The sequence below is a fragment of the Pseudoliparis swirei genome, chromosome 17 (assembly GCF_029220125.1).
Source record: "Pseudoliparis swirei isolate HS2019 ecotype Mariana Trench chromosome 17, NWPU_hadal_v1, whole genome shotgun sequence".
NCBI lineage: Eukaryota > Metazoa > Chordata > Actinopteri > Perciformes > Liparidae > Pseudoliparis > Pseudoliparis swirei.
Genome location: NC_079404.1, coordinates 9,588,778 through 9,599,237, shown reverse-complemented (window position 1 = coordinate 9,599,237; position 10,460 = coordinate 9,588,778). Strand labels below are relative to the sequence as shown.

Genomic DNA, 10,460 nt, shown 5'->3' with positions numbered 1-10,460 from the left:
TCTCGCCAACCTCGTCCCCACCCTAGTCCCTTGCTTGGTATTGCCTTGGCCCTCGCCAACCTCGTCCCCACCCTAGTCCCTTGCTTGGTCTTGCCTTGTCTCTCGCCAACCTCGTCCCCACCCTAGTCCCTTGCTTGGTATTGCCTTGGCCCTCGTCCCCACCCTAGTCCCTTGGTATTGGTATTGCCTCGCCACCTAGTCCCCACCCTAGTCCCTTGCTTGGTATTGCCTTGGCCCTCGCCACCCTAGCCCCCACCCTAGTCCCTTGCTTGGTATTGCCTTGGCCCTCGCCAACCTCGTCCCCACCCTAGTCCCTTGGTTGGTATTGCCTTGTCTCTCGCCAACCTCGTCCCCACCCTAGTCCCTTGCTTGGTATTTCCTTGGCCCTCGCCAACCTCGTCCCCACCCTAGTCCCTTGGTTGGTATTGCCTTGGCCCTCGCCAACCTCGTCCCTTGCTTGGTCTTGCCTTGTCTCTCGCCAACCTCGTCCCCACCCTAGTCCCTTGCTTGGTATTGCCTTGGCCCTCGTCCCCACCCTAGTCCCCACCCTAGTCCCTTGCTTGGTATTGCCTTGGCCCTCGCCACCCTAGCCCCCACCCTAGTCCCTTGCTTGGTATTGCCTTGGCCCTCGTCCCCACCCTAGTCCCTTGCTTGGTATTGCCTTGGCCCTCGCCAACCTCGTCCCCACCCTAGTCCCTTGCTTGGTATTGCCTTGTCTCTCGCCAACCTCGTCCCCACCCTAGTCCCTTGCTTGGTATTTCCTTGGCCCTCGCCAACCTCGTCCCCACCCTAGTCCCTTGGTTGGTATTGCCTTGGCCCTCGCCAACCTCGTCCCTTGCTTGGTCTTGCCTTGTCTCTCGCCAACCTCGTCCCCACCCTAGTCCCTTGCTTGGTATTGCCTTGTCTCTCGCCAACCTCGTCCCCACCCTAGTCCCTTGCTTGGTATTGCCTTGGCCCTCGCCACCCTAGTCCCCTGCTTGGTATTGCCTTGGCCCTCGCCACCCTAGTCCCCACCCTAGTCCCTTGCTTGGTATTGCCTTGGCCCTCGCCAACCTCGTCCCCACCCTAGTCCCTTGGTTGGTATTGCCTTGGCCCTCGCCAACCTCGTCCCCACCCTAGTCCCTTGCTTGGTATTGCCTTGGCCCTCGCCAACCTCGTCCCCACCCTAGTCCCTTGCCTGGGACTGCCTTGTCCCTTCGCCGCCCCGTGGTAATAGACGCATCGCAACAAATCTGGGTTTTAAAGATCCTTTAAAGATTGGTAGTGGGTCATATACTTCTGCAATGGTAACTTTTAGTTTGATGCACATTTTCATATGAAAGGCAAACACAAGTGTTAGATTATGGACACGCTAATTGAATGGGTATCAGAATAAACATATTTGTTCAAGTGTGTTGACAAACACAAGGAAGTTGTGTTGACACTTAGAACATATAGCTAGCCTGTTTTGTAAGTTTATGTATAGTGTGCATAATGTGACAGTGATATAAGTATATGTTATTGCACAATGTATATATAACACTGTAAATATGGTTCCGACCTTAGTGCTCGGGACCTCCCCAAGAATCTGAAACGATAAATTGAGGCGCTTGCCAGAATATTAAGGAATAAGACAAGCAGAAAATAAAGATTTCCGCTACACAATATTTAGACTCTTTTCATCTTTTTATTGTAAATCTTGATACTTTATTTCGTGAGGTCTGTACAAGGTATTCAAATTTAGTTGGTCTTTCATTGACTGGTCACAATTGGTGATATGGTTGCAAGTAGACATTGCTTTGGTTTTAAAGGGACAGCAGCCTAAACTATTGGGAACTGCTGCTGTGACATATAATAGAGTAAGATGATTTGTCCATAGAAACCATATCAGTCTGTTTTAGTTTTGTCAAAATTTCCAACAAAATAATTTATTATAGAAACTTTTCATTCCTTATATCAACACCGATTACAAATACATGTTTATAATTAAGCTGACTTTTAAAGGAATTGCAATATCCCGGTGGATTTTTGAACCAATAAATACAATCAATAAATGAAAGTTTTTACGAATGAAGGTGTTGCACTGTTCATTGTGACTGGACAACGTTAGAGGGCAGCAGCGCGCGCCCTCACGGCTCAGTTTAGTTGAGTGGAGCCCCCAAAGCCCACCAGTGAAATGTGATGCTTTGCGCATCAAAACTATCTGCGTCTCTCCATGACCGCGTTAACAGTGTCCAGTGGAAACACGCGTTCCGGTTTCACCCGTCACATTAAAACCCTCTCTGTCCTCCAAGTCTTGTGTAAGACCGACAGCAAAGCTTTTATTTTGACTAAAACCTCGTACATCCGGTCGTGTCCCGGTTACCCCTCTAACTTGACACAAGTGAGCGCATTTATCTCCACTACAGGGAGCCTGCGAGCAACAACTTTCCCTGATTGACACAGAATGGAGAGAAGCTGACGCACCGTTATTTACCGGACCGTTAACTTTCCTGCTCACGCTCTCCTCATGCCATCACAGCTTACACGCTGCGTTAGACCAGGAGGATACAACTGCGAGATAGTTGTGAAATAGTTTGAGCACTGAAGAGCTGAAGATTTATCTTAATTGTTTTTTTCTTCCCCTTCTTTTTGGAAGCTTGTACTGCGTTATTACGCATGACGCGCGAAGAGATGGCTTCACTTTGGAGACACACAAGAGGAGTACAACATATTTTGTGTGCTTATCTCTCTATTTCAGTGGTTTATTCTTACAATATAGACTTAGAACATCCTTTGGTATTTCGCGGACCAAATTCTAGTTTTTTCGGCTATTCTGTGCTGGAGCATTATCATGACAACACACGCTGGTGAGTCCCATGTTTTACAGGAAATGCTCAAATTTTCTGTCAATGATGCAAGGAGTTTGTGCTTTTGACGCAAATGTCTGAGGGTTTCCAGAGCTCAGGCTGCAGCCACGTCAAATGCATAAAAAATATAATGCCTAGTATTCCTTTTCATGAAACGCCATTTCTGTTGCAAAGAAATATGTTATTTTATTTCCAGGTTTTAGTGGCACTTTTTAAAGACTCTGAAAAGTATTTGTCCTTTCCTCATTTCTGCAGGGTAATAGTAGGGGCTCCAAAGGCCAACTCAACCTACAGTAGCTCTGTGCACTCTCCTGGAGCGGTATATAAGTGTCGAATTCACAGCAACCCAGAGCGCCGCTGCACAGAAATGGATCTGGGAAGAGGTCAGTCCCCACGGCCTGCAGCACAAATACACGCGCATTGACAAACAGCACACTACTGCAGCCTCAGGGGAACACATGCCCGCTCAAACAGCAGAACGGTTCACTATCCGGTACAGTCCGCACGCAAGTTGAGCTTTCCTGCAGCTTTTTCCTCTCTTTGCCTCAACTCCCCCACGCATCTGTTTTGTTTTATCAGAATAATGCAGCCTTATACTTTTCTTAACAGGGCGACATTTGTTCTTTTAGTTTCATGCTTTATGGAGACATCCAAAGGGTAAGAGTGTTCTGTGTGCATAGGTCCATACATATCTTTGACAAATATGATGTATGCTTCTGCTAATATTTTCCAAATACGTGAGCCAAAGAGTTCAGCTTCAAAGCCCCCTCCAAACACACACACACACACACACACACACACACACACACACACCACCCAGCCAGCCTCAACTCTGTTCCTGTGGTGAAGAAAGCCGGGGGTGCAGGCGTAGCTTTTATATTAACTCTGTGCTCAGTCAGTGTGTCACCAAAGAAACCTTCATGATCACAGTGAGCGTGTGCTGCTTGGCGCTCAGTGAGCCGCATGGACCAGAGGAGCTGAACTCTGACGGGCCTCTGGGAACACACAACCCACACACTTACACACTGCATGCTACACAGCCGCATGCCATTGTGCTGAATCGGTTGTCTGCAGGAAGAAAGAGAATAAACTTGAGCAAGGGAAATAGTAAATCAATTATTTAAGATAAAGTGGGACTGAAAAGTGTGATTTAGTCTGTTTATTTCTTCTAACTATGCACATTCATGTAAAAAGCATTACAAAGCAGTATGCAACTTAGTCAGTTATTAGGTTTTTATTTATTTGTATCTGCACTTTTGATTTCCTTGGGCTTGAGGAAATTGTGATGATGTTATTGACTAAACAATTTCTGCATCCCTAAAAGAATTCTATTATTCAAAAATATGTGTTTATGTTGTTTGTCAAATGGAATATCAGCCTATATTTTTTTTAACATCCAAATATCAATATTGATATCAGCCTCAAAATCCAGTGTCCTTGAGCTCGACTATAATCGATTTCTTCCCATTAATTTGAGTAAAATTGCCGTAAAGCCATATCAGCTGTACAAACTATAAAGTATTTCAAACTGGGTAAACATCCCACACACATGAAGCACAAATGAAGACTGAAACGCAGAAGTCAAAGACATCCTCCTTGCCGATGACTCGACGTCTGCAGAAACTTCTCTCATTGTCTTCCAGGGAACAAGCCGAGGGAGTCGTGTGGGAAGACGTGCCAAGGAGACAGGGATGATGAGTGGATGGGGGTCAGCCTGGCCCGGCAGGACAGAGCCAATGGCAACATTTTGGTGAGTTCAGGGACCCAACGCCGCGCTCACCTCACCAAATTGTATAATGCGAACCATGAACACTCGTAAAAACAGACCATATTAGACCGACATCATTGTTGCTAATGTCTTAACGTGAACCACACTGTTGAACCACAGCTGGTCTCAACATTACAACCCTCCTTAAATTAAAGGGCTGTTCCTTCCATTCGGTGTTACATGATCACAAGCTTTGACTTGCACAAGTCAAACAATTAACTTAGATTCCCCTTACATAGTCAAAGCTTCAGGAACAGCTGAAGTCAGACAGATTTGGAAACTGCTGAGTGGTTACATAATACTGTGAAACATCGACCTCGTGTGAGGAGCTGGAAGAGGCAGTGGAACCGGGTTTGTCAAAAGCGGAATGTTGTTTATATAGAACGATAGAGGGATTTAGAGAAACCAGAAGACTAACTAGTGGTGCTAATCCCAGGGGTGATTGACTGGGTATTTGCACAGAGATCATAGGGCAGCTGGTAGAGTTTGTTTAGGCTTCAGCCCCTCTGCGGTGGTCCCGTCCAAGGGCAGCCTTTCATTAAACGTTAACCCCCAGTCCGTGGCGCTGGGTAGCGAGGGGACCAGCAGCCTTCCGGTTTGAAGGCGGCTGGTGGGCGGTCAGCTCTTGAAACACTTAAGACAGGTGTGTGTTTGAATACCTGTCGTTGATTGACCTCCGCCTACAGGAGCCAAATCACAATAATTCCTCCCCATACAGACGTCCAGATAACTGTTTGGCCTTTTAAATCTCTATTACTTCCCAATATGTTTGTGTTTGGTCCAGTTGTTATATCTCAGTGGAAAGTGTTGGCATACTTTTCAAACCATGACCCAAAACTTGAAAAGTTCTTGGAGTTGTCAGTGTTTGGAATTTGAGCATAGAATAATAAGATGCTTGTAGCTTCACAGTCTTTGGCCGTCCAGACGGGAATATGATAAAAGAAAGGTGGTGACTTTCTGCCACGTGTTGCTGTGTTGCTTTAAAAAATAAAAAATAAACTCATCTGAATGGAGGAGGGGAATGGCTGCTTGGCAGATGTGTACAGTGGTGATTTCATCGGTGCTTTCAGTGAAGGCCTTGTTTGTGACCAGCGAGCCCTCTGAGTGAACAGGACATGACAACAGCACGGACCCCACTCAGAAGAGACTTCTTCGCTCCTTCGACATAACAGACGCTGCAAAAAACTCATTTTTTTGTGTTGATATCAGCTTATTGATCTTTAAAAAAATAAAACAATCTTCCAGAATCTTCTATTCCTACTGCTGGTTTTGCTACTACTGTCGCCCAACTCGTCTTTTGAAACACAAATGTTTCTCAAAGCTGCATCTTGCTTCCAGACAGGTATCTGACACTCATGGAGTCATTTAGATTGGTTGTGCGTGCATGCACGCGAGGGGGAGTTGGTGGGGGTGGGGGGGTTAAACACCGCAAGGGGAAATGAAGTGAACTTTGTGTGCACAGAGGAGTCCAGATCTGTCTGTCCCCAGAGCCACAGGAGCTCCACCACCATCGCCCAGGATACTAAATGATTGCCACATTTATGCGGCTTGATTTGGGCCAGAGTTTGAAATCGAGTCTATATTATCCTGTTTGCTTATCGATCTGTGGAATGTTTTATTTTGCAAAAAAACCGACGTCAAAATATTGCTTTGAGAATTACTCAGTCAGTTGTAGAAATGTGCCCCCGCGATTCAGCTCCAGCACAATAAAGTGGGAGTTTGTTCTATGTCTCTTGATCCGATGTCTGAACTTTTGCCTTGCGGGCAGCTGGAGAAGGAGCTGTTTTTTAAATGAAAACTTTGAAAAGACAAAGATTTTCTTGCCACATGTTAAATGATGCTTAGGAAACACCGCTCTCACGCTGCCGTTACGTTCAGAGTTCTGGATGGGCCTCACTCCCCCCTCTTATTGACGATCATTTGACAGCCACAGAGACACACTGACTCCGACCCGGCGAGGAAGGGGCTTCAGTCATCGGCGTGGTGGAAGGAGCGCCTGCATGCAGTCTGAAAGTCTCTGTGTTTACGGCGTGAACGTGTGTCTGAGTTTGCTCTCCGTTGTTGCTTTTCTCTCGCAGGCCTGTGCTCACCGCTGGAAAAACGTCTACTACGACTCGGAGCATATCCTTCCACACGGGTACTGCTCCATCATTCCTCCCACTCTCCAGGGCAGGACGAAGCCGCTCATCCCTTGTTATGAAGGTACAGTACAGGCACACGTTTGAACCCATATCAGCCTCTCACATTCGGCCGACACAGACACCGGGAAAGAGAAAGTGCGCTCCTGAATGTAGGCTTACTCCTGTGGCTCCCGACCCCCTTCGCCTCCTAATTCCTTAGAACAAAGACCCAGGTTATGGCCTCGGTGTGGACATTTAAAGTTTAAAACAATAAATAAATTGGTTTGTCTTTCCTTTTCTATGGTTACAATTTATGCACACGTGATCTTTGTAGCCAGCATCATCTGCACCATCTGCCTCTGACCTCTGATTGGTGTTCTGGCAGAGACGTCTAGTAGCAGCAGAGCCTTGAGGTGTGATCCGTCTCCCTCCGTCCAAAACGAGTCCTGTGTTCAGCCGAATATATGAGCATGTGTCCGGTGGAGATGGAGAGTTTGTATTCCCTGTGCACCTTTTTGAAAAAGAAAAATCATTTACTGAAAGGTGGAATTCTGCCAACGGAGCACAGATTTAGGCTTTTCTAGAAACCAGGTGCTTTTAAGGAAAAATTTGCTTGCAAGATTTAGAGATTATATTTTGTGAGGATTGTAGTAAATCCAATCCATTTGTGCTATTGGTTATTTTCTTCACGCTCCGTCTACAGCGCTAAAAATCAAGTTCCATTTAAAAATTAGTACTGTATAAGCTGACTCATGCAAATATGATCTTCATATGTTTTGATATGTGACTCAGAGATCTTTATCCAAGTCTGTTTTACACCTTCATTGGACTCCCAGGTCCGGATTTCACTTCCTTCTGTGTCTCTCGTTGCCGTCAGTAGTGGAGAAGCCAGACACACTGAGCATGGGACTTTATTGATCGTGCATTTTTCACAGATCCAAGCTGAATATTTGTGTAACCTTTCAAGTAAGAGGTATTCTTGTTGAATGTGGGTTGCATCCCTTTTCCCAGTCTGTGTTCTGGCCCCAGACTCCTCGCGGATACAACTGGGACTTTGACTAGCTCCATGTGGAATGCAGGAAAAACTCCAGCAAATGCTGGCTCAGGCACACAGTGAAATAATTTGTGGTTTGTTTTTTTCTTACAGACTATAAGCAGAAGTATGGGGAAGAGCACGGCTCGTGCCAAGCCGGGATAGCGGGAGTTTTTACGGAGGTCAGTAACGGTTCTTGTTCATCTTCTTTCTGTTCGTCGCTGGTGGTCTTCCAGTCATCTGCACAATCGTGGCACTTCATCAATCAGTTCACTGTTTGGTAAACTGAGCACGTCTTCACATGCAATAACAATTGCCGTTCTTTGCATTTTAATATTAAGTTTGAATAGAAACTGATTCATCTTAAACTGTCTCTCATTTCTTTTGTTGATTTTGATAGTTAGCAGATACATTACATATAGATGACTGAGAGGAAAGTTGTTTAAGATGTCAAATGATGTGGAATATTTTTCAGTCTCTATATAAACATGAGTATTTGTCAAAAGCAGCCAGCACTCTGCTCACTAACTGCTGATATGTCTTAGCTCATATTTCTAAAGGAAGATAACGCAACTTCACTTGACCTGGTGTGGTTCCACAAGATTAAATGTTGAAGAAAATACAAGTTTCCTTTTCTCGATAGCATAGATGCATGAGAACATATGACATCATCCTTTGTTGAACAATACATTAGTGTATCTTACAAATGCCTTTTTTCTGTAAGCTGCCTTGAAAGGTGAAGCTGGTGGTGAGATAAAGGACAAATATATTTAACATGAAATGCATTTGAGCAATATATATATATATATATATTTATATATATTGACGGGAAAACATTTGCAAATGAGGAATACATTGAGGATTTAATTTGACCAGTTTCGACATTGTTTCTTCTTCTCGACACCAGCAATATGAGTATTTCCTGATGTTGTCCGTGAGCTGCATGTTCTGCAAACGACCGTTTCAAGTCTCAAATTACTGTAACGCTCAATTTGGCACATATAGTTAAGTACAGTGGAGTGTAAAGGACTTCAAAATGTGTTTTGGAAGCACAGCCGTGCCCTCAGGGTGAAACCATTCTTATCGGTGAAAAGGAGTCTCAAGAAGATCGTATGTGATTTGAGTTCTTCTTTTTACCTTTGCTAAATTACATTGTTTCAGCTTTCCAGTTGGACTCTATCAGAGCCGCAAACGACTTATCAATCAGTCAGTCAACAGAAAAATATTGTTTGAAACATTTATTTATCGTTGAGCATTGAACTGCCAGTCTGTGGTTTGTTAATGTGAGGACTTGCTGCCTTTCTTGATTGTACATATTTCATTGCAAACTGAATATCTTCAGCTTGAGCTGTGTGAAACTGGGTTTGCTATTTTCTGACATGGAATAGACCGAAATGGTTTTCCTGTCACGGATACTGAAATGGAATCATTTCACATGATCTGCCTGCTAATCTTTCTTTGACTTGTGTGTCTCAAGAGCCTCTGAAAAGGTTGTTCACGGCTGTTATGAACACTTAAAGCAGTGTATGACATCATGTTTTAGGAATTTGTTTCATTTTTGAGTAAACCCAGATTAAAAACACACTATATTAACTGGAAAAAGCTGTGAAGAGCTTATAAGCGAGGTCTTATGGATTTATTTTATTGATTTATTTTGTGCGTGCGTGTACATTTATTTTTATTAGCATAATGTGAACGCTTTAAATAACACTTTTAATAACACACTACAATAAAGCTACTGTTTGAAAAGCAAAAAGAAAATCAACCAAACCACTTATTTTCACAGACAAACCGAGGATGTCAGTCTTGATTTGTTAAAGCATTTGAACAACCCAACTTTAGAGAAAGCCAGGAATTAAAAGAAAAGACGTCCAACTGTTAAACTTATCCTTGACTGAGCCATGGTGCTCAGATGTTTGAGAGGGGATATTCACTGCTGGGTGAGGTCCTTACCATGTGGTTACGTTTGTTTGGGTTGTCAGGCGACTACACACATCCTCTGAGACGGACGGCATACTGTCAGGTTTCAAAATCAGGACTCCGCGAGCAATGGCTCCACTTTTAGGGCAGCTGAAACAGAGCCAGGGTCTTAACGGTCGTGCTCTGGTCCCTTTAATATCTGTTGAGCGTCACGACAAAAAAACTGTGAACAACTAATTTTACAGCTGTCAATTGTGCCTGGATCACATCAAAGGAGGCCCCTTCAGCTGGCACGCCATCTGGCTGTGTGAGAGCAGATAACACAAACCGGTCTGCGGCCACTGGGTAACCAGACGTTCTGCAGAAGAGGGTAAATCCCAATGAAATCCCAATGAATGTGATTTCTCATTTCCAGGAGCTGGTGGTGATGGGGGCCCCGGGGTCATACTACTGGACCGGGACGATCAAGGTGTACAACCTGACTTCTGACTCGTTCTACAGCCCCAACAAAGAAGACGTCGACTCTCACCGATACAGCTACCTTGGTACGGGCTTGTTAATGTTGATGATTGTGTTGAATGTTCAAAATACAAGTAATAATGTGTAACTGATCACTGTTTCCAGGCTACGCCGTGACTGCTGGACACTTCTCCTCTCCTAATGTCATAGACATCGCTGCAGGGGCGCCTCAGCACAGCGGCAGTGGAAAAGTAGGGAGTTCTTCTGTCTTATTTCCAGCTCTTGAGTAGAAGTCCTCTCGTTTTGCTTGCAACACTGATTTTCGTTTTCTC

At 44.7% G+C, this 10,460-nt stretch overlaps 1 protein-coding gene across 1 annotated transcript in view; it reads left to right on the top strand.

Moving 5' to 3' along the window:
- The first annotated feature begins 2,426 nt into the window (after positions 1-2,426).
- Positions 2,427-10,460, top strand: part of itga9 (integrin, alpha 9) — a 46,847-nt gene continuing 38,813 nt past the window's right edge. Inside the window, exons 1-7 of the mRNA XM_056435223.1 lie at positions 2,427-2,828; positions 3,084-3,211; positions 4,472-4,578; positions 6,675-6,798; positions 7,864-7,931; positions 10,085-10,214; positions 10,294-10,379. Of these exons, the coding sequence (XP_056291198.1) occupies positions 2,638-2,828; positions 3,084-3,211; positions 4,472-4,578; positions 6,675-6,798; positions 7,864-7,931; positions 10,085-10,214; positions 10,294-10,379 (834 nt within the window). The 5' untranslated portion in view covers positions 2,427-2,637. The remainder of the gene's footprint in view (positions 2,829-3,083; positions 3,212-4,471; positions 4,579-6,674; positions 6,799-7,863; positions 7,932-10,084; positions 10,215-10,293; positions 10,380-10,460) is intronic.